This window comes from Podarcis vaucheri (assembly GCF_965113315.1).
Source record: "Podarcis vaucheri genome assembly, chromosome: 12".
Classification (NCBI taxonomy): domain Eukaryota; kingdom Metazoa; phylum Chordata; class Lepidosauria; order Squamata; family Lacertidae; genus Podarcis; species Podarcis vaucheri.
Genome location: NC_138750.1, coordinates 14,832,464 through 14,856,869, shown reverse-complemented (window position 1 = coordinate 14,856,869; position 24,406 = coordinate 14,832,464). Strand labels below are relative to the sequence as shown.

At 41.5% G+C, this 24,406-nt stretch overlaps 1 protein-coding gene across 6 annotated transcripts in view; it reads right to left on the bottom strand.

Annotated features, from left to right (window-relative positions):
• Nucleotides 1-24,406, bottom strand: part of ULK4 (unc-51 like kinase 4) — a gene marked incomplete at its 3' end in the record, with an annotated part of 181,476 nt that overhangs the window by 109,736 nt on the left and 47,334 nt on the right. For all 6 annotated transcript variants that reach the window (XM_082192968.1, XM_082192967.1, XM_082192970.1 and 3 more), the window contains exons 22-25: nucleotides 20,498-20,625; nucleotides 17,763-17,896; nucleotides 13,385-13,506; nucleotides 10,816-10,872 (exon numbers count right to left, since the gene is read on the bottom strand). In XM_082192968.1, the coding sequence (XP_082049094.1) occupies nucleotides 10,816-10,872; nucleotides 13,385-13,506; nucleotides 17,763-17,896; nucleotides 20,498-20,625 (441 nt within the window). The remainder of the gene's footprint in view (nucleotides 1-10,815; nucleotides 10,873-13,384; nucleotides 13,507-17,762; nucleotides 17,897-20,497; nucleotides 20,626-24,406) is intronic.

The following is a 24,406-nucleotide window of genomic DNA, read 5'->3' as shown; positions in this document are numbered from 1 at the left end:
TGTCCACTTTGCTGCTTTAAAGCGAGCAACGGTATATAATGATGAGAATGGAAAAAGGACACATTCCATTATAATGTAGCTGTTTTCATTATCACTGGGAAGTCATTATTGGCAGCAGTCACAAAAACTAAAATTTGAGCATTTTACTGTTATTAATCAAGAATATTAATAGTCAGGGAGAGAAACCAGGGCTGTGCAAATGAGAAGTGCTTGGAGTATGGAGGAACAGCAAAAAGATCAAATGATTGTGCTCCAGTTCCTAAATCTCTGAAGTTTTCTCAAAACAGGCCTGGTTGTTTTGAAAGGAAGATTCAAAATGGAGTGACTGAGCAAAGAACAGAGGAGGAAAAGAGGGCAAATAAATAGCTTCCATTCAATAACAAGAGAACACAATGTTTTTGGTTTAGTATAGGTGGACTGTACTTGTAAGAATTTGTATAATGAATTATAGAGTTGGAGTGGAATATCAGAGCCTCTTTTCAGCAGTAAAGATTAGCTACTAGGAACATGGTCCACACACACACAGGATGTCTGGTTATAGCTGTGCAGTTTAAACTGTTCCTGAGCCAGATACCTGCTCTGTTTTAGCTGAAATTACTATTACTGGTTTGTGGAGATGCTTTGCATGTATTTATGACTATTTCCCCAAAACTGCTACTTGAAGAAATCCCCAAACTTACTATTTTTAAACTTCAAATGGAGCTCAGAATCCAGTTAGGCAATCCTTTGCAGTTGAATTAGGAGGCACTGAGAGACAGCAATTTGCTGCTCCCCACCCCCATGAGCAGCCCAGGAACACACAGCCTTCCCTCTGCTTGCAAACCTTGTCGGGACTTCAGGGGAAAGCAAAGTCTGCAGGCAGAGCAGTGTAGCTCCCCACCCCCACCCCCAAAAAGCACCCCAGCAGCACACAGCCTTCCCTCTGCTTGCAAACCTTGTCCGGGCTTCAGGGGAAAGCAGAGGCGGCCGGCAGAGCCGCATGGCTCCTCCCCCCACCCCCAAAGAGCAGTCCGGGAGCGCACAGCCTTCCCGCTGCTTGTAAACATTGCCGGGGCTTCAGGGGAAAGCGGAGGTTGCCGGCAGAGCACCGTGGCTCCTCCCTCCACCCCCAAAGAGCAGCCCAGGGGCACAAGACAACAACGATTTGGCTCCAGGGAACACACATTCGCTCCATAAGACGCACAGACTTTTCCCCTTACTTTTTAGGAGGGAAAAAGTGCGTCCTATGGAGCGAAAAATACGGTAATTAGATATGCTGGTTTTGGTGGCACTGTTTGGTCCAATATTGTTAAAATGCCTTTTAGTTACTGGACACTGATGGGGACAGTATGCTCGGTCAATTCTGGCAAACCACTTGTGCACTCAATCCTTGTCCATCATAGCTTTTTATTTTTTTTTTAAATAGTTTTTTATTTGCTTTTTTTCCAAGGTCAAAATACATCGTCATTAACACCACAAAAGCAGTTTTACAGAAAAAAGAAGAAATTATAAAAGAAGAAAGAAAAAGTCACATTTCCAGATCTATTTTCATAATCAACTGGACTTCCCCACATCTTCCATCCCCTGCTTTCTTTACAATGAAATAAATAGCAAATTGATACCTTATTTTATGTGTTTTTGTGCTTTCATTTAATTATATAGTCTGTAATTTATATTTTTCAGAGTCCTAACTTAATTTCCACCATTTACAAATCTCAATACTGAAGCATGTTTTTCCCGAAAACTTGACAAATTCTCAACATTCATATAGTTTTTGTAGATAGTCCTTAAATTTTTTCCAGTCCTCTTCCACCGCTTCTTCTCCCAGATCTCGGATTCTGCCGGTCATTTCAGCTAGTTCCATGTAGTCCATCAGCTGTGAATGCCACTCTTCCAGCGTGGGTAGCTCCTGTGCTTTCCAATGTTTGGCTATAAGGATTCTTGCTGCTGTAGTTGCATATAAAAAGAAAACTCTATCTTTCTTTAACACTCTCTGGCCCACAATGCCCAGGAGGAAGGCCTCTGGTTTCTTGTGAAAGGTGTACTTAAACACCTTTTTCAACTCATTATAAATCATTTCCCAGAAAGCCTTCACCCTTGGGCATGTCCACCAGAGGTGAAAAAAGGTACCTTCAGCCTCCTTACATTTCCAACATTTATTGTCAGACAGATAATATATCTTTGCAAGTTTAACTGGGGTTATGTACCACCTGTATACCATTTTCATAATGTTTTCCTTTAGGGCACTACATGCCGTAAATTTCATACCGGTGGTCCATAACCTTTCCCAGTCTTCAGACATAATGTTGTACCCAATGTCTTGTGCCCATTTTATCATAGCTGATTTAACTGTCTCATCTTGAGTATTCCATTTAAGCAACAAGTTATACATTCTTGAAAGCACTTTAGTCTTAGGTTCAAGTAATTCTGTCTCTAGTTTTGATTTTTCCACCTGGAAACCAATTTTCTTATCTTTTTTAAAAACCTCTAGAATTTGGGCATAATGAAACCAGTCTCGCACCTTTCCCTTCAATTTTTCGAAACTCTGCAACCTCCAAGTATCACCAACTCTTTCTATTAACTCACAATATTTTGCCCAGCCACTCTCCATGTTACGTAGTTTAATGGCCTTGGCCTCCGTCGGTGATAGCCACCTCGGGGTCTTATTTTCAAGTAAGTCCTTGTATTTAGTCCAGACAATGAATAGAGCTTTCCTGACAATATGGTTTTTAAACAATTTATGAGACTTTGCCTTGTCGTACCACAAATAAGCATGCCACCCAAAAGCGTTGCTGTGCCCTTCCAGATCTAGGACATCTGTGTTTTCTAACAGAAACCAATCCTTCATCCAGCAGAAGGATGCAGCTTCATAATACAATCTTAAGTCCGGCAGGGCAAATCCCCCTCTTTCCTTTGCATCTGTTAATATCTTAAATTTTATTCGGGGCTTTTTGCCCTGCCAGACAAACTTAGCAATATCCTTCTGCCACTTTCCAAAGCATTCCACTCTGTCCACGATCTGGAGGGTTTGAAACAAGAATAACATTCTTGGCAATACATTCATTTTGACTGCTGCAATCCTTCCCGACAAAGAAAGTTTCAATCTTGACCAAATTTCTAAGTCCCTTTTAATTTCAGACCAACATTTTTCATAATTGTCTTTAAACAAATTTAAATTTCTTCCAGTCAAGTTAACCCCCAGGTATTTCACTTTTGTTACCACGTTTAATTCTGTTTCCTTCTGAAACCCATCTACTTCTGAAGAAGTCATATTTTTTGCCAAAACCTTGGTTTTTTGTTTGTTCAGCTTAAATCCCGCCACCCGACCAAATTCAGAAATTAACTCTAAAGCTCTTTTTGTACTGGTTTCTGGCTCCTGTACTGTCAAAACCAAATCATCTGCAAAAGCCTTCAATTTATATTGTTTTTCTCCGACCTGTATTCCTTCCACCTGTTGGTCCTTCCTAATCAAGTTCAGCAGCACCTCCAGGACAGAAATAAATAATAAGGGTGATAGGGGGCATCCCTGTCGTGTCCCTTTTTCAATTTTAAACTCCTCTGTCACCACATTGTTTACTATCAATTTAGCTTTTTGTTCTGAATAAATTGCTTCAATACCATTTTGGAACGCCCTTCCCACTCCCATTCCTTCCAAATTTTTCTTCATAAATTTCCAAGATACATTATCAAAGGCCTTCTCTGCGTCTATAAAAATCAAAGCTGCTTTTGTGTTCATATTTGTCTGTAATAACTCCAAAACGTCGACAATATTCCTGGTGTTGTCAGACAAGTGCCTGCCCGGGAGAAAGCCTGCTTGGTCTTTATGTATTACTTCGTTTAAGACTTTTTTCAGTCTATTTGCCAGAATATCAGCAAAAATTTTGTAATCCACATTTAGGAGTGAGATGGGACGGTAGTTCTTAAGTTGGGTCTTTTCAGATTCCAATTTTGGTATCAAGGTGATGAATGCCTCTTTCCACGATTCTGGTGCCCCCTTCCCTTCCATAATTTGATTACATACCTCCATTAGTGGCTGAACCAAATATTCCTTCAGTGTCTTATAATACTTGGAGGTAAGCCCGTCTGGACCTGGGGATTTGCCTAATTGCATATTCTGAATGGCACTTTCAATTTCCTGTTGTGTTATTTTATAGTTCAGGGCTGTTTGTTTATCTTGTGTTAGTTTTTGCAGGCCATGACTTTTTAAGAATTGGTTTATCTCAGTCTCTGCTTGGTGTCCTTGGGTAAACAATTTTTTAAAATATCTCTGGAAACACTTTCTAATTTCTTCTGGTTTCTGGATACATTCTCCTTCAACCTCGAGATTGGTAACAAAGTTCAATTTTTGTCTCTTTTTCAGCTGCCATGCCAGCAGCTTCCCACATTTATTTGCCGATTCAAATGATCTTTGCTTCATCTGTTTAATTTTCCATTCAACTTCTTGATTTATTAGTTTCGCGTATTGTGCTTGATGGAATTTTATTTCTCTTAAAACCTCTTTTGATTTTGGGTTTAGTCTCAATTTTTTCTCTCCGTCTCTTATCTTCTCCAAGATCTTGTCTTTTTTACCATTCCGAAGTTTTTTCTTGATAGAATTCTGTTGTATCAGAAACCCTCTCATAACAGCTTTACTCGCGTCCCAGATTATTCTCTTTTCCACCGAAGTATTCAAATTTATTTCAAAATAATCTTTCAGCGTTTTTTGGGCCTGCTTCACAATCTCCTGATCTCTAAATAAATAGTCATTCATTCTCCATCTGAAGGATCCAGCTGGTGTAAGTCTCAAGTCCATTTTCAAAGCATTATGGTCGGAGCAGGTTTTAGGGCAGATCTCTATTTTTTTAGTCTTAGGTGCCAGTCCTCTAGATATCCAGATTTGGTCGATTCTTGTCCAAGATAGGTGGGCTTCAGAAAAGAATGTTCCCTCTTTACCTAAAGGGTTCTTTGTTCTCCAAATATCAGTCAAGTCCATATTGTCTGTAAGTTCGAAGAAAGTCTTTGGGAGTCTGCCATCTTTGGTCAAATTTTGGTTTTGTGACTTGTCCATGTAAGTGGAGACAACCCCATTCATATCTCCCATCAAGATGATGTTAGAATAGTCAATATGGTCCAGCATTATCTCATGCAGCTTCTTGTAAAATTCCGATTTCCCATCATTTGGTGCATAGATTCCTACTATCAAAAATTTTTCTCCTTGTGCTTGTATTTCAATTGCCAAAATTCTTCCAAATTCGTCTTTAAACACCAACTTTGGTGCTAGGCTCTCTTTTGCATAAATCACTACTCCTCTTTTTTTAACTTTGTCTGATGAAATAAATTCTTGGCCTAGTCTCTTATTAATTAATACTCTCCTGTGGAGCATAGACACATGAGTTTCTTGAAGGCAAGTGACATCTAATTGTTCTTTTCTCAATATGTGAAAAATCTTTTTCCTTTTTTCAGGGGAATTTGCGCCATTAATATTCCAGCTGAGAAGCTGTAGAGACATCCTGGATCAATTTATTAGCCGGTAGGGGCTTCTCCTTTATCGTCTTTGACTGGAGGTGGAACCGGGTTAAAGCCAAACGAAGGAGGTGGCCAGGCTCCTACCCCTTTCCGGAGGTCCTCCCCGTGATCGTTTAAGAACTTTTCTTGCTCTTCTGCTGTTCTGATTCTTACCTTCTTCCCTTTCCAGGAAAAAGATAGTCCTTGAGGGAATTCCCACCTGTAGGGTATTGTGTTATTCCTCAATAGGCTTGCCAGGTCTTTGTATGTAACTCTTAAATCCAATAGCTGTTTTGGTATGTCTCTGAAGATTTCTGCTGTCTTTCCCTGGATTACCAATGAATTTTTAAAATGTAGGCCGAGTATATTGTCTTTTTCCTGCTTAGATCTCAAAATGATCAAGCAGTCTCTTGGTTTGTCCTTCTTGGCCACTCTTCCCAATCTAAAAGCGGTAACAATTTTAAAGTCCTTCTCTTCTGTCAGATCCCAGAACTTGGATATTTCTGTTGTCAAAAAACCAGTCAAATCTTCTTTTTCTGATTCTGGGATATTTCTCAGCCTAAGGTTGCTCTCCCTGTTTTTCAATTCCGCCATGGACAGGTACGCTTGTTGTTCAGTGACCTGTCTGCTCAGTGGTCTTACTTCTCCTCTTAGTTCCTCAATCCTTTCTTTATTTTGATCTGCTTTAGTATTTGCTTCCAAAGCTAATTTTCGATTTTCTGTTGTAGTTTTTTCAATATTCCCTAGTGCCTGTGTATTTTGAGCGACTTGGTCTGTCAGTTTATTAATTGTAGCTGTCACCTTATCAAATTTAGCCGCTTGCTCCTCAAATTTAGCTGCTTGTTCATCAGCCTTTTTATTTAACGCTGCCAACTGATCCAATATTTCTTTAGATACAGGGTCTAGCCCTCCTGCGGCCATATCCCCAAAAGTTGGCTGCTAGGGTTGTCCTTCTTGCAGACCTATCACAATAGGAACAGATGATCTGCGTGGCTGCACAGGCAAAGTTGTTTGCAAAAGTTCAGTTTGTTTTGCTTTCTTAGCAGCCCTTGTTTTTCCTGCACCACTCATTCCACAGCTGTCCAGGCGTCAAGGTCAAGTTGTAAATCCCATGGGAAAGACAATCCAAAAAAAGTAAACATCCAGACATAAAAATTCCAAATCAAACAGCAGTTCTCAGAGACTAATAGTTCCACAATCCAGCAGGGGGAGCTCCCAAGAAATTAGGAAGAAGGATAGGAAATTTCCACCATTAAATTCCAGCAGAAAAGAAGGAAAATCAAACAAAATCCAAAACAGGGGGGACCTTCCAAGTTCAGTTTTAACTGCAGAGAGTAGAAGTTCTTTACAAAGGTGCATGCAACAGTTCCTTTTTTACAGCTTACAAAGTAGCCCAGTGTAACTTTATATTTTTTTTATCCATAGTTACCACAGTCCGATGTTTCTTTGTATCCAGACAGATCGAGAGCAGGGTTTCTTAACTTTATAATCCACAGAAAGATAGATGGAAGAAAGAATCACAGTCTTTATCCACTTATAAAACTGGTATAACTTTTCTTTAACTTTTAAGCAATCAAATCCGAATTTGCAAAGTATATTCCAGCTTCTTTTAAATTCCTTTCAACGCTTCCGCTTTAGAAAGTCTTTGCTTAATACTTTAAACAGAGCCGGAAGACTGACTTCCTTTTTAGCGTCTCCCGCTTTCAGCCGAATTTCGCCAAGTTTAAGTTCAGATAAACCTCAAATTTCTTACTCACGAGTATGTTGTTTTCGATTCAATTGTTGAAAGAAGAAAGGTCAGCGCCGATCAGCAGCAGCCGCGCGGCTTCGCTTCCGCGGAAAGAGCGATGGATTCACAGCACCGCTGCCCCCTCCACGTTCCGAAACCCCTTACGGGGTCTCTTCTGCGTTTCCGAGGTCGCTCCTGGTGCCCGCCGAACCCCACGGCCACGAGCTCACTCTACCCGTGGTTTTTCTGACTGGGTCGTCGCTGTGCCGCAGCGCACGACCCTTTTCCGCGGAGCCCCTCTTCAGCAACTGAAGAGGACCGCCATTGCTGAACGCGCCGCCTCCGGAAGTCCATCATAGCTTTTTAAATATAGCAAGAAGGGGGGTGGGCAGCTGGATCCAAGGGGTTGTTAAGGCCTCTTTGAGAGAGGGAGTTGTTCCAGCCTCTTTAAAAGAGGCAACAAATCGATTATTCCTGTCAAAACCTAGCCTGGATCCAGAAGATGTTATGATCAGTCACTCTTGGATCTTAGTAATCTGTTTCATCAGTTTAAAATCAGGCTTCAGGCCTGGGTTTTGGGTGTAAACTGCCTTGGTTGCCCGGTTTGATGGCTTTTTCTGCAAGAGAACCAAGTAGGACCTGCATGTGCAACATTTATAGCAGAACACCTAATGTCATGCAACTCAGGCACACAATGGGTGATTGCATTCAGCTGCTGACACAAAGGTTGGTGGTTCAAGCCTACCCAGAGACAACTGTGAGCAGGATTTCAGGGGGTTGGACTAGACGACCCTTGGGGTACCTTGCAACTCTACAATTCTATGATTCTCTGTCTCTTCCAGAGATTAAGGCTACAAGGAAGAATGAGAAAGTTTGAGAAAGCCACACTGATTCAAACAGCATGTCAAATATGGGATTTAATGCCTGAGATTATTTGCAGCACTCTCTGTAAATGACAATGCCCATCCCATAGAAGTGACCGGTTCCACAGGTGTCAAAGAGGTTTGCTTTTACTCATCACAGGCAACATCAGAAGGACAAAAAAACATATACACCTTTTCCAGCGATTGCCAATATTTTGACATAGCAGTTCACGAACTACAAACCTAAAGGCTGACAGCTTTACCATATGTCAATCTTAAAATTCATTGCATCGCTCAAGATAATCAGAATGATCCACTCCAACCCAAGGTGTTTAAAGCTCATTTGATTTCAATGGAAGAAAACAAGCACATACTTTAACCTTAGCTGGATTTTGCTCTCAATTTATCCTCTATTCCTCATTATTAAAGGGGGAGTGGAGGGGAAGGAACCTTTTATTAAGACAAGAAGGAAGCATCTGTTAAATGATGAGACCTGAGAGGTGACATGATATGGAATTCCAGACACTATGCAAAGACTCTTTCACATTACAAATCTCAATCTCCAGGAGGCCTACATATTAGCAGTGTACCACTGTTTCTTTTCAACTACTACACATTAAAATAAATAAATTTACATTCAGTTACAACCCATATCCTCAACTGCAATCAGACAAAAACTATAGGGCTGATGTAAAGCTGTAATGAGTGACATCCTGTTTAAACCGCCATTCTGCAAAGCAACTACAGAAATGGTTCTTCACAATTTGCCTTGCACAGAAATATACAAATATGCTGATTTATTAAACATTCATATCTTGTACTCTTTGTTCATAAAGTTTGTTTTAGTGAAGAATAAGCAGGACAGAAATGAGAAATAGATACTGTCCTCCTCTGCATTGCATCTGTTCTGTGGAAATTTTTTTGACAGCAATTTGTAGCTCAATACATTAATCCAACCTCTGATAAAACCCAAAGTAATCAAATATTTAAGAGAAGAGAAAGCTTTGCATTTTATTTTTTTACGTGAGCTTACAACTTATTATAATGGTGGTTCTAAAAATATTTCCTTCACAAACATTTCAGTGTCTCTGTGAAATCATACAATGGTGCAGCTAAATAATTTATATTTTCTTGGAATTAAAGGAACACAACAAAAGTGAACATGAGGTCCATACTGCTTCCATTAGGAAGTACTGTAGTCTCCTGTATAAGTAAATCATTAATTTAAGCACCTGTTACTGAAACATGTGTACTCACCATATTTGGTTTCAAAGGAAAAAATGGTACTCTTAGAATAGAGTCATTTCACAGCAGCTGTTGCAGACATGGTGAAAACTAACAATACAATGCAGAAGTACTACTTCATTTTAACAGCAGCACTCTGGAGCATTGGGAATCCCAATACAGATTTTATTGTTAATATCAAAGCTAGCATGCTGATGCTGTATGTGACAAATGTCTCAGCTTTCTAGTTTATGCAACTTAGCATTTCATCAACTAAACATAATACAACTGTCCTAGCAAGAAAAATAATATTTCAAAGTAAATACAATATTAAATTGAACGAGCTATGAAGAATGATCTAAAAATTCTGTTCATAATTCCCTCTAAAACATTGCTAGACAAAGAAACACTAAACAAAAGAATATAATAATTACATTGTGCTCAAAATCTCTCTTTTTTTAAATAAAAACTCAGCCCACTCACTTCTCTTATCCTTAATTAAGCTAGCCTTAAGTTTTGCGGGACCTGATGTAAGTGAAAGAGAGATTTCTGGTAGGTCGACAAAGGCTATATAAAGTTTATGAAGCTCCAACAGCAACTGTGTAGAAGTTGGCAGCAAAAGGAATAGAAAGGTAATGTATGCTGATTCTGATCATAGGGGTGCTGTGGTCCTAAGATTATTAGATGCCACTATGGGTGAACTTGTTTAACAGAGAACTGTCTTATGGAAGGACAGGTACAAGAGATAAAAGGAAGATGAGTTGCTGTGGGCTGTCTTTGGACATGTGATGTTCAGTAAAAAACAAGCTACCAGATGTGTAACAGCAGAACCTAATGTAACATGCATAGACAGTTTAGTGCAGTTCTTTAAAACATTATAGATTTTAACGTCAGAGTTCTTCTTGTGGGGGTCCTTAACTAAATATGTTTTTAAAGTATACACATTATGTGTGGGGGGGAAGTAACACTATTATATTTTTCTTGAACATGCATATTTCAGAAGGGAATCATGTATCACTAAGTTAAATTAAAAAGGTAAAGGTACCCCAGACCATTAGGTCCAGTCGCGGACGACTCTGGGGTTGCGCACTCTTCTTGCTCTATAGGCTGAGGGAGCCGGGGTTTGTCTGCAGACAGCTTCCAGGCCATGTGGCCAGCATGACTAAGCTGCTTCTGGCGAACCAGAGAAGCGCAAGTAAATGCAGTTTACCTTCCCGCCGGAGTGGTACCTATTTATCTACTTGCACTTTGACATGCTTTCGAACTGCTAGGTGGGCAGGAGCTGGGACCGAACAATGGGAGCTCATCCTGTCGCGTGGATTCGAACCACTGACCTTCTGCTCAGCAAGCCCTAGGCTTAGTGGTTTAGACCACAGCGCCTCCCATGTCCCTTTTTAAAAAATTTAATATATATCTAATACATATTAAAATAAAAACTGCTAAAATTGTAGGTATTCCATTTTGCATATACCGGTAGCTTGTTTTTGTATTAGTTTTATGTATGCATGTTCTCCACAACCTGAAACCATTACTTACCAGCAAAGTTCCAAAGCTGCACAGAAACTCCTCAGTTACAATTTGGGGACGAAATACCTATGAGATATATAACATTGAAAAATAATAAGTACTTGGAAGACATGGTAAATATGCTGTAGCATGCAGTAAAATTGAAAATGACATTTTTGAGTCACAGTTGATTAGTAATAGACAGATAATACAATAGTTGGAGTTTTTCAGTTTAGAAAAAAGGTAAGGCAAGGGCAAAGACATGATACGGATATATAAAATTATGCATGTTGTAGAGAAAGTGGACAGGGAGAATTTTTCTCTCTCTCTTCTCATTCCAGAATTCAGTATCAACTGAAGCTCAACGGTGGAAGTTTCAGAATAGACAAAATGAAGTATTTCTTCACATACTGCATAGTTCTAAAGAGTTCCCTACCACAAGATGTGGCAAAAAGAGCAACTTAAACGGCTTTAAAATGGAATAAGGGAAATTTGTTGAGGATAAGGGTAATTTTGGCTACTTGTTAATTATGGCTATATGTACCGTATATTTCGTTCTATAGGATGCACATTTCCCCCTCCAAAAATTAAGAGGAAATGTGTGTGCGTCCTATAGAGCGAATGCAGGCTGCGCCGCTAAGCCCAAAGCCAGAAGAGGAAGACGGAGCACTGCGGAGCGCTCCATCTCGCTGCTCTAGCTTGGGGACGGTGCCTTCACCCCGCTGTCCTGCAGAAGCTAGCAAGGCTGTTCCCAAGCCAGAACAGCGAGACGGAGGGCTCCGTCTTGCTGCTCTAGCTTGGGGATTGCTGCGCGCAAACCTCTGCAGGGCAGCGGGGCGCTGCGCTCCAAAGGCTTCAGGGATCTTTGAGGCTGGCGGTGGGGGAAAGCAGCGCTCCCCCCCACCGCCAGCCCCACAAGCTCTGGTGAATGTACCTTGAACGCACCTTGTTTTAGAGGGGGAGAACAAGAAAAAATAAATTTTCCCTGTTCTCCCCCTCCTATGGTCCGGTGCGTCCAATGGAGTGAAAAATACGGTATGTTCAGGATCAGAGGTATTACATCACTAAACCAGTTGCTACTGCATTCATGTCCAGTTTGATGGCTTCCCATAGGTACCTGGCTGGCTGCTGTTGGAAACAGGATTGTTTGATTAGATTGTTCTGATCCAATGGGGATTTTCTTATGTTTTTATGTATGACAAGTTTGAATTAAGCACCTTAGAATGTGACAGAGATGGAAGGAGCAACTTGACATAACGGTGTTAGGGCTTAGATAAGGGCTTCAATGTTACAACATGAAGCTGACTGTCTCCTTCCCTATCTTCATCCAAAACAGTGGTGGAGCATATGTGCAACAGTTCAGGGTAGGAGAGGGGTGGGGAAGCTGCTGCCCACTCCCCCCCCCCCGATCTCTGCAGCCGGGTCAGAAGTGAGCTAGCGCCACAGCTGACACTGCCGGGAGCAAAGTGTAGCGCGGCTGAGGGTGGGTGGCAATGCTGCCACAGACTTGCCCGCTCCCCTGCTTATTCTGGTGTGGAGCCAGGCTCCGATGAAGGAGCCTGCTGTGGGGATGCCTATTTGCACCCCCTCTCAAAATTGTGCCTGGGGCCACAGTACCCACCACGCTATGCCTCTGATACAAAATACTACATACTGTGATATTTCCAGTACAGTGGTACCTTGGTTTACAACTATAATCCGTTCCGGAGGTCCAGTTGTAAACCAAAACAGGTTGTAACCCAAGGCGCGCTTTCGCCAATGGGGCCTCCCCCCCATATTGGTTGTAATCCAAAAAATTGGGTTGTAATCCAAAAAATGGGACACGAACTTCCAGGTTTGACATGGTTGTAATCCAAAACGGTTGTAAATCCAAAGCGGTTGCAAACCAAGGTACCACTGTAGAGGGGTGCCAGGAACAATGGCAGGTAGAAACATGGTGTGTTCTCTTTACTGCCCTCTGCTTTCATTTTATTAAAGCAATGTTTTAGATGAGTTCTGTGAAGTTTGAGAAGGCTGTCTCTCCCACTCTTCCACCCATCACCCTCTTTCAGGGCACTGCACCTGTCCACCTCTTGAATCAACTGGTACTTTATACTACTCCTGGGCTCCGTCTGGAGCAGACACTTTCCCACCCAAATGTAACACTGAAGGAGAGAGTTAAAAAGGCTTGTGTCCTGCCAGATCACTGCATGCCTTATGGGGCAAATGTCTTGCACATTTTCTACTTCTGCCCAGTACTCAGAAATGCAACAGGAAGAGAACTGAGGGAAGTTGGGAGCAGAATCTTCTGTTCTCTACGTCACTGTACAGACTGGTGAGACCCTGGTCTTCATGTGCTCCACTCATACTTGATGTAGAACTGGAGAGGGCTGGCAGCAGGGGTGCAGGTTGGAGAAACAAGCCACAAAAGCATGATATGCTTCACTTTAATTAGCAGAATAAAATGAAAGTGTAAGAACTCTGTAACAAAACTCACTGGCATCAATTAATGCCAATCTACAACAAGGCAACATTTTGGACTATAACCAATAAAGTGGAAAACGCAAACAACCCAGAAACCAGCAACAGTCTTCATTTTCTTTTCTTTAACAAATTATACCTGGGATGTCACAAGATGAAGTACCACAGGCATCATTGGAAGGCACCCTTTCAGCTGCTTAGCTTGAATTGTTGATGGATGTTTACGTCCTGATACATTTGCTAAAGCAGAAAGAATGTCACCTACAAAGCACAAATTGCATGATATTAGCAAGTCTGTGGTCCTTTGCAGTTACTGAGGATAAACTCCACTTAACAGTTAGACTTTCTTCCGACAAAGTCTGGGCTGGTACAAACTGAACTCCTGTGGTGTCAGACACTGTGATTGCAATGGAGCATGAGTGTCCTGCGGTCTGCCATTTGGCTGGGGCTATTATGAAGTAAGAGGAGCACCTTCATGCCCTATTTATAATTATATCTATTTACAATTATTATCTGCTAACTGAAAGGGAAAGCTGTAAGATATAACTCCCTTCTGCAATGGATAACATTTTTTTTACAGAGGAGCATTGTTCCAGTTATGTAATACCCTCCAAATATGTTCATTAATAAATCATATCGGTGTCTGAATTTTTAATACAGTACAAGTTGATTGTAGAAGGTCCCAGCTAAAATTGAATTTTTCAGGTTTTCAGTATTTTAACCTTGTATGCAATGCTCCACTATTGGTGCTCTAAATAAAGAAACAGGCTTACTTTAGCGCTACCTAATTATCTTACAGGCTTACTTTAGCGCTACCAGAAGTAGAGGCTTGCCCACTAGGGCTACTGGGGCATGGCCCTCCCAAGGAAAATGTCAAGCATCCTCCAAAATCTCAAAGCCCTGTGGGTTTTTCCTGTTGCACAAACCTTTCATACTTCTACTTGAACTCAGAGATGTTCTGCAAACATTTCTGTCAACTTATTGTTCTCTGACCAATCAAGTATTTACAGAACTCAGATATACTATTGGATTAGGATGGGCTACGTGTCTCTCTAAGCAGAAAAACCATATGACTGACTGGACTGTCTAAAATTCAGCACCACTATGAAGGCGTCAACTCCATCTGTTATGAGGTTAACCAACAACCTCAGTATTGACCTAGTGGGGCTGCCTTGAAGGGTAGTTACAGCAGACACAGAGCTGTTTCCTAAATGGCCCATTCCTCAAAATACATTCTTTGCTGCTAGCCAGAAGAAGGGCGTGGTTGCTAGTTTGAGCAGCTCAGTTTATAATTATATTGATTAAGAGAGTGCAATGGTGCAGTATATGTTTTTTGCTTAATCATTTGCAATTATTTTTGTGAATGGGGGGATAACTGCTCACTATATAAGCCCCATAACCTCCTAACACCCATACCAGGTCTAGTGAACACCAGCCACCACTGATGCTGTGTGTGTGTATCTCAGTATTAGACTCAGGCTAAAAGTTGATCAACCCCTAAGACACCAAATAGGCAAAATAGACAATGCCTTTTGGCCACACCTCTTAGAACCCAGGTGGGCAGAGTTGCTACTCAACATGCAGACAGATACTCCAACAGGTATAGGTGACTCAACCAGTCTCTCACAGGTAATATTGTTTAAATTACAGAAAATAGTTTTCTTAGGTAGAATCCAATAGTTCAATCCTGGCACAGCAACACAGTGTTGGCAAAAGGTCTCAGAGCCAAATGATATTTCATTAAGTAGGTAATTTGGCCTTGCATGTCTGTTTTGCTTTTCAAAATAGCAGCTGGCAGGGCAGTTTAAAATATAAAATCACAAAAGTGCATAACACAATTACAAACAAAGCAATACCCCACTGCTGTGGAGGGGGAGAACCATGTGTGGCACCTTGAAAAAATAAAAATGGAATAAATAAGACACCAGGATTGGGACTGCATGTCCAAGACGGCTAATTGAACCCTCATTCAAAAATCCTGATGAAAATCGTTATAACACCAGTCAAGATGACACAGGAAGGAATCTGTCATTGATGGGTGATCTATTTTTTATTTTTGCCTGCGGAATGGTATGGTCCTGACAATATTTCTGTGGGTTCTGGCTTCTGTCAAGGTGTTCCGCTGAGCCAGAAAGCAGTTAAGTCATGCTGGCCACACGACCCGGAAAGCTGTCTGTGAACAAACGCCAACTCCCTCGGCCTGAAAGCAAGATGAGCACCGTAACCCCATAGTCGCCTTTGACTGGACTTAACCGTCCAGGGGTCCTTTTACCCCTACCATGACAAAACAGCTATTAATTTAACAAGAAAAAACAGACATGCAAGGGAGAACAATATATTTAACATGAAGTGTAGTCGGACTCTCAGTGCTGGCACAAGGTAACCTGTAAGTTTCCAGTGACATCCATCACCGGACTCAGCATCAAACTGCAGCCACTACCTTTCCTATACTGGAGCCACAGAACAACTCCTATGCTGCACTGGTGAAAAGACTAATGGAATACAAGATACCTTTCTGACACCATTGCACTGATTTCTGTTGGGTCCCTGCTAAATGAGGACATGCCTGAGAATTCTCTGAAACTACATGCCATGAAGCAGAAAAACTCATGGTTTGTACTGCTAAAGCTCAGACAAAAAGGAGGTTAACCAGTTTTTAATAAGCATTGTTATAGTTTACATGATTTAGGTTTGAAAAATGTACCTCTGAAATGTGTTTCTACTTTTTAAAAATAAGTACTTTAATATATATGGTTTACAGCTACATCTGCTGGAAGAGACTGAAATTTCAATATTGTTTACATGCAAATGGCCCTCTCAAATCTACAAAAAACTAGATCGGCAATTGAACACTTTTTAATTTAGTTTTATGTGCCAATTTGATTATTTTGGACATTAAAGGGCCTTCTTGCTAGTGACGCCCGCCCTGTGGAACACCCTCGCATCAGAAACTACTACCTGACTTTTAGAAAACATCTGAAGGCAGCCCTGTTTAGGGAAGTTTTAAATATTTAATATTTTAACGTGTTCTTAATATTCTATTGGAAGCCACCCAGAGCCAGATGGGTGGGGTATAAATAAATGATTATCATCATCATTATAAAGGGTTAACTAAATATTATTCATAAAACACGTGTAAGAGAGCCCCATTTTTTTTTAAGGAAATGATGGGAGAAGCATGTTTGTGTCTTATCTTTGCCATTAAAACTGAATATAAATTAACAAAATGTTTATATCCTCACGTATACAAGAAGATATCTTGGCACTGTAATATTGTTGTCAAGTTCTCTTAAACCTGCTGTTGCCCTATATATTCAGCAAGAATTCAAAACGCATTTCTTAATTATGACATTATGCCTCACTTAATTTCTCTAGCACTTGCTTTCTTGAATGAAATCCTTGTATATCAAGTAATGCTAAGATAATCTTGTAGCGCTCCAGCAAGTGGCAGCTTTTGGGCTCTCAAATGTCAGTGGTGCCCCATGCAATGCTAAAATTCAGTGCCCATCGCCTTCTGTGCTCTGTTCTACATCACTGCTCCCTCTGCTCCAGCAGACTGGTGATGGTTGAGTCATGGAATGAATGAATGAATGAATGAATAAATAAATGAATAAATAAATAAATAATAATTTATTTATACCCCATCCATCTGGCTGGGTTTCCCCAACCACTCTGGGTGGCTCCCAACAGAGTATTAAAAACACAGTAAGACATAAAAAAACACTAAACACGGCTGTCTTCAGATGTCTTCTAAAAGTCAGATAGTTGTTTATTTCCTTGACATCTGATGGGAGGGTGTTGCACAGGGCGGGCACCACTACCAAGAAAGCCCTCTGCCTGGTTCCTTGTAACCTCACTTCTCGCAGGGAGGGATCCGTCAGAAGGCCCTTGGAGTTGGACCTCAGTGTCTGGGCTGAGCGATGGGGGTGGAGACGCTCCTTCAGGTATACTAGGCTGAGGCCCTTTAGGGCTTTAAAGGTCAACACCAACACTTTGAATTGTCCTCGGAAACATACTGGGAGCCAATGTAGGTCTTTCAGGACCAGTGTTATATGGTCTTGGTGGCCACTCCCAGTCACCAGTCTAGCTGCCAAATTCTGGATTAACTGTAGTTTCCAGGCCACCTTCAAAGGAAGATGCTGGGATCATGGATGTCGAAGCTGATGTTGTAGTTCCACTCTAAATGTGGGCGTGGAGGGAGCGGCCACAGTGGTGGAAGCTCCCCAAGAAACTGTAGAGCCTACTACCCTTTCTCCACCATTTCCAATTATAACGGTGGAATGCAATCCAGCAAATTCATTCCTATTACCACAGGACCACAACTGTAGCCCTCTAATACTTCTCCCATTACAGCATGTTATCTTTCCTACTGTAACTCATGCCATTACTGCTTTTGGAATGTCAGCGTCTTGAGGCAAGAACTGTGTTTGCTTTTGTCATTAATCCTCTACAGTGCTTCACAAGAAAAGAGCAAAAGGGACCTCTACCTCCTTTTATAGCGAGGCAGCAGAATTTACCTAGAATTTGTGGCAGCTCCTGCACAATGTGATAGATGAGAAGATCCAGGCATTTTGACAGGTATTCATTGCTGCTTTGCTGCTCTTTTCCTGGCATGGCCTTTCTGCTGTCTCTTTCAATGTACATCACCAATCTACACACATAGAAATTCATCTTATATAACAAAACAATGATACTTCTCTCAAAAGATCGCTACAAGAATTTCCGTAAGGCAGCATACCCCTTTCTGGAGCCCTCCAGATGTTTTGGCCATGTTGGCTGAAGCTGATGGGAATTGCTACCCAAAACATCTAGAGGGCAGTGGGTTGGTGAAGGCTGTCATGAGAGTGGGTATAGGATTGCAGCATGGCATAAAGGTAAAGGTAAAGGTACCCCTGCCCGAACGGGCCAGTCTTGACAGATTCTGGGGCTTGTGCGCCCATCTCACATCTATTGGCCGGGGGCCAGCGCTGTCCGCAGACACTTCCGGGTCACGTGGCCAGCGTGACAACGCTGCTCTGGCGAGCCAGAGCCGCACACGGAACGCCGTTTACCTTCCCGCTGGTAAGCGGTACCTATTTATCTACTTGCACCCGGGGGTGCTTTCGAACTGCTAGGTGGGCAGGCGCTGGGACCGAGCAGCGGGAGCGCACCCCGCCGCGGGGATTCGAACCGCCGACCTTTCGATCGGCAAGCCCTAGGCGCTGAGGCTTTAGCCCACAGCATGGCATATAAGCTGTTAAAATCTATTCTACGTAAGTGAACCTTCATTGCATGTAACTGTATCAACTTGTTTTCACATTTTAGACTGAAGAGGAATAAAAGTCCTTCTTTAACAAGTTAATTTATAATTTCTTCATTCCACAGAAAGTAGTACTAATTCTTACAGGCTTTAATTGGCTGAGTAATCCCTTAGCATCTAAAAAACCCCTCCACTGTGATTACTATTCATTCAGGAAGAGAATCACTTCAATAGACCCTTAGGCAATGGTGAAACAGAATGCATAGCAAAGAGAATATATACAGTGGTACTTCGGGTTACATACGCTTCAGGTTACATATGCTTCAGGTTACAGACTCCGCTAACCCAGAAATAGTACCTCGGGTTAAGAACTTTGCTTCAGGATGAGAACAGAAATCGCACGGCGGTGGCACGGCAGCAGCAGGAAGCCCCATTAGCTAAAGTGGTGCTTCAGGTTAAGAACAGTTTCAGGTTAAGAACGGACCTCCGGAACGAATTAAGTACTTAACCCAAGGTACCACTGTATTTTAAATTTTACTATGTTTTTCTGAATGTTTCACATTTGAAAATGCTTTGGCTATACGTATGATGACTCGCACATCTAAAAAGCCAACAGTAGCTCAAAAGAAGTAAGCAAGCCTGATAATAGCACCAAACCTTAGTTTGGTGTTATATCTGAACCAACTTTAATACAGATGCAGCGATCTAAAACTGATTGCACAGTCTTTGAAACGATTTACTGATTTTAACATTTTAAACAACTTCTTCTAGACTTTATTTCTAATGAAGTTTAAGCACTGAAAGTAGGAACAAAGCAAAAAGTCCATTGAGCTAATTATCATCAGTCAGTGAGAATTTATAGTATAAGCAAAAGCAGGATGGAGAGAAATTAGAAGCTAGTAACCAGCTAGGGCAAGGCAAGTACAGTGGTACCTTAGGTTAATTCGTTCTGGAGGTCTGTTCTTAACCTGAAACTGTTCTTAACCTGTAGCACTACTTTAGCTAATGGGGCCTCCTGCTGCCGCTGCGCCACCGCTGCACGATTTCTGTTCTCAGCCTGAAGCAAAGTTCTTAACCCGAGGTACTATTTCTGGATTAGCGGAGTCTGTAACCTGAAGCGTATGTAACCCGAGGTACCACTGTATGTAGTAAGAAAAAGATAAAGAAAAGAAGCAACAGAAAGTATGTTCAAAGTGGCTTGCATGGCGGGGTGGAGCTGCAACAATAGCCTCCAGAGAACAGCACTGCTGCCACTGGCGGAAGAAGAGGGGGGAGGGGGGAGCGCACCGCCCCCGGCCCCACGATCCTGGTGGGGTGCCATCGCAGCTCCCCACCAGCACTGGGCACCACGCCCCTGCGGACAGTGCGCCACGCCCTGGGATGTGCACCAGCCACCCCCCCTGTCTGTTCTCTGCCCCCAGTGCTGGAGCATGAAGCTCCACCACTGACTGCTGCCACTTACTAGCAAGGGGAGAGGAAAGGCAGTGATGAGGTTAGGCTGTATGGGCACAACGACACCAAATTGGGTCTGCTGTTGCTGCCTCACAACCCTAACACCATTGCTACCTTGTCCCTACCAGTAAGCAGAAAGGACGGTGCTGCCGGAAGATTCAATATTGCAACTCCCCCTGCCCAGACCAATAAGCTGCCAGTAGCTGTATTAAGTTTTCCATTGTCAAATATCAGGTAGTGAGATTCAAAATGAGCTTCCGATTTTCTTGGGCCATGCAAGTGCCGTATCAACACTTCACAGCTCAATTTCTGACTTGCTCAGAGTAGCTTGGCAGTCTTTCCCATGTCTATAAAGGTTTCTCCTTTGTTCTGATCAATCAGAGGCTGCTCACTCGGTACTAGTGATTTCATAGTTCTGCCTTGTAATCCACCAGATAAGCAACCATGCCGCCAGCATTGTAAGGTAACAAGTTTGTTGATAGAAACGTGATACAATTCCCAGAGTAAAATTTTAACTGCAGACACCTTTCGGTCCAATAATAGCTTAGAGCATCACTTTACCTCGCTTGGCAGCTCAGAAGAAGCATCTCTTTATTATTAATCAAAACTTGTAACAAGACTAGAAAAGCCTTTGCTCGAATGGAGGCAGAAGGACTTTCAAACATTCGAATAACTGTAGTCACAAGGTCCTGGTTGGAAAGTTGGGGGTGGGGGGGGGGAGAGAAACACAGTTTCAATGAGAAGAATACATATAACGTGACTCTTCCCCTCTCCCTATCATTTTAAATTAAAATAGTGCATTACTAATGGTATTTTTTCACAAGTCAAAACTACAGAAGGAAATTGTGAGATAAAAGTTCTGCTATTTGTTAGCCAGTATCAGTTTACCATCCTTCATGGTATCTGCAGATGCCTGTCCTGCCGTGGTCCACCTTATAGACATCACCAGTTTTAGTCCGCACAACCCACAGGTAGGAGGCTATGATTTCCCTTCAAATTGTTTTCCACACTTCTTTTTGTGACATCACAAACTGTAATGCAAACACTTTCCATGAAGTTGGGTCTTTCATGGAAACTGCATACACTATCTTCTGAAAACTAACAGATAACATCAGATTCCTCTTCTACTAAACGCAATGTAGTGAATAGATACAAGGGTGAACACAGCAAATGAATGCACAAATTAAAAGGTGCTATTCCAGCGTTAAAATTAAGGGCAGTTTAGCAGACCAAGTTGGCAACTCTTTAGTTTATAGAACTGAAGATATTGATTTTTTTGCAAATGTGTTACAAGATAAAAAAAACCTTTATTGGCAGTGTTGTCTTGGACTATAAAGGGATGAATTACTTTTTTTGAGATAAATTTCTGTTTTGTAAATTGTATTTTTCAAAATTCACATTGCCAAAGATCCCGTAAGCAGACAATAGTGATAAAGCAAAGAAAATCCTTAGCAATCCCATGTGACTTTGGATTGTTAGGCGGGAGGTATGCCTTTATACAGAAATATGAAAAGATGTACAGTCACTGTGTGGCATACTATGTAGGCTGGCAGGTAAATTAAACAGCAGGCCACAGACTTGTCATTGTCTTTAATGTAACACAGAGGTCATTGGAACTCTCAAACTATAACATACAGAAGCAATACAGGAGGAAAAGGGGCTGGTAATTATATCAATAAATCTGTTGTTTAAAAAATATAATTGAGTGGTATTTTAATACGTTCTACAAATGACTTTTTACAGTCTGAACTATAGGTAGCAATTCCAAAGCACAGGAAGAGACTTGGTCTCTTGCCTCCAATTCGTAATACACTAAACTAGATGTTCTATAATGACTCTGAAGGGATTTATTTAATTAAATTTCTAAAATTATAGCCTCCCATGGAACCGGGGATGGGGACAGGCAAAAGCTAACTTTTCATTTTCCTTCTGTCCACATCAGCACACAGATCCCTCTCCCCACAGATGTATCTAGAATCGGGAGATCCTGATGAATGGCCTGAGGGTTTTTTTCAGGGACTGGCTGGATGAGGAAGAGTGGTGGCAGCCAGTAGTCCAGGAGGTATGTGAGGTGGAAGGGGACTTTGAACCAGGTTCAGACTGGTGGGACAGGGAGGAATCATCAATAGAGAGTGAGAGTGAAGGGGAGAGGCTTGAGGTATTCACAGGTGCTGATAAAGAAGGAGCAGGGGCTGGGTCTCCTGCTCTGCAACACAGTCCTGATTCAGGAAAGACGGGTCGAGAAAAGGCGAGAACAATTAAGAAAAGCTGAGACACAGTGAAAAAATGCAAGGAGGGAGGTATAAATAAGGGAGGGAGAGGACAGAACTTTAGCTTCTGCAAATGACGTGCTTATCTGATGGATGTGCTGTGTGCTGACTCCTTGATTACTGAGCAATAAAGTTAATTACTGCAAGCACTGAGCCTGGTTCTGCTTACAGCGTCAGACAACAGATGGAGGGGCTTTTCTGGCAGCCTGACAGGTTCACTGTGAAAAACTGGGTAGAAAGACCTTAAAGGTAAGAATGTGGCATGTCTGTGCCATGCAGTTTCTGCATGTGAAACAAACATGGTCAGAGAAAGTAATGTGTGGGATGTATGGAATCAGACAGACCAAGCATAGAAACATGAAGCCTGAGTGAATCATGCCCTCCTTCCTGTCACCTGACTAGCTGAAGACCCAACAACTGGGTCCAAACAAACCTCAAACTATATTTTATGATCTGCATATTAACAATGTATACAAAGTAGAAAGAAAATTATGGCCATTATTCAGATTTCCTGCCCCCACCAAACTACAAAGTGGTAGATAAATATATACTAATTATGCCAAGGATATGCAGTGGTCTTTTGCATTGGAAACTTCTATTATCTCAGTATGCAATTACCCTGAAATCTCTTGTACTCCATTACTCCTGAGATCTTTAAAATAGTGAGATTTTTAAATGCTATAAATAAGAGTATAAGTATAGTTTCCCTAAACTTTTTAAATTCCCCCCCAAACCACCCACTTTAGGCCAAAGTTTGTATGAAGAGTAAGCTATTTTATTATTGAAGAACTATGATAAAGTCCTAAAATAAATATTTTCTAAAATAAAAAAAAAAAGCTACAAAAAAAACACCCATTTACCAACATCTAATCAAATAATTACAGAGATTACAACCATTTTCATGGACTCATGGCTATGGTTTTTTTGTATGGTTAAGAAGAAGAGTCCAGTTTACTAAAAAGTTTTTTCTGTGTATTTCACTTACAAATTGGCCTAAGGTCCTTTAAGGATAGAATAATCGCAGTACAACGTTAGTTGCAATTGTTGCACTCATTTTTTTTCCTTTTAGGTGTCTGGGAAGGACCATGCTAAAGTAGTTGTCTTCATACATTTCTCATTGGTTTTTTCCTTGTGGCCATTATCTATAGGCATACTACAGCTCATTGAATTTATTGAATTTCAGCAGCAATTCAAGTATAGATTAGTTCTACCTCTTGGGACTTGGCAAAGAAATCATGTCAAATTCTGTGACTCATTATTTTATATTCAGCTTATTTCAGTTATTATTCCTTCTATTAGTGAAGTTCAGGGTGTATGCTGATATTTATGTAGGTAGAACATTAGCACCAGGCTTGGGGAAAGTATGTTATTTAAGAAAGGAAAGGAAAGGAAAGGAAAGGAAAGGAAAGGAAAGGAGAAGTTGAGGTCCCAACAGCAAAACTGGAAAAAAGTCTGCATATGCAGGTATTTATTTGTGCAGAAAGCTGAAGGGGTAAGCAGTATGGAAAAAAGCCCAACAATGTCCTCTAGAGCTCAGGACATGGCCAACTGTACCCTCTTCCTAGCAAACCCTTCCTAGCAAACTGATTTGCAGAATCCATAAGCCACCAATCCTCTGGGAAGAGCTGCTGAAAATCTTATGAATAGCAGCGAAAGGCACTTTCTTCTGGAGGCAAAAGCAGTGAAGAGGCTGATGCCAAGAAACAAAAGGGGGGATGGGGTGACAGGATTGGAGCCAATATGGGAGCTTAGAGAAAGAGGAAGGAAGCTACATGTTAGAGGCAACCACAAGGTATGCATGCAGACGTATGCAAGTCCGAAAAATTTAGTCTCTCAAAGGGAGAAAACCGCTCCCAAAACAGTTAAGTGGGAAGTGAGCAAACTTTAGAAAAGCCTAGGAAGTTCTTTTAATGTCTCAATCATAAAAACGGTCTAAGAATAGCAAAGTGAGTGCTGCTGGAGGCTCACAAGTAGAAAATACATATGGCTGGAACTTTGCTTCTCTTTCTAGGCAGGCATGCAGACCAACACAGCGGTGCACAGCAGTATCACACAAGCAACATTTCAATAACCTTAGTAAGATGACAATGGCAGCTAACATGCAGTCCTTTAAACCTGGCAATACTAGTTAAGGTTTCACTAGGCTTCCCTGGACTTCTCTAGAGAAGGAGAAAATCCCTGTCAATTTCCCCAGTGCTTT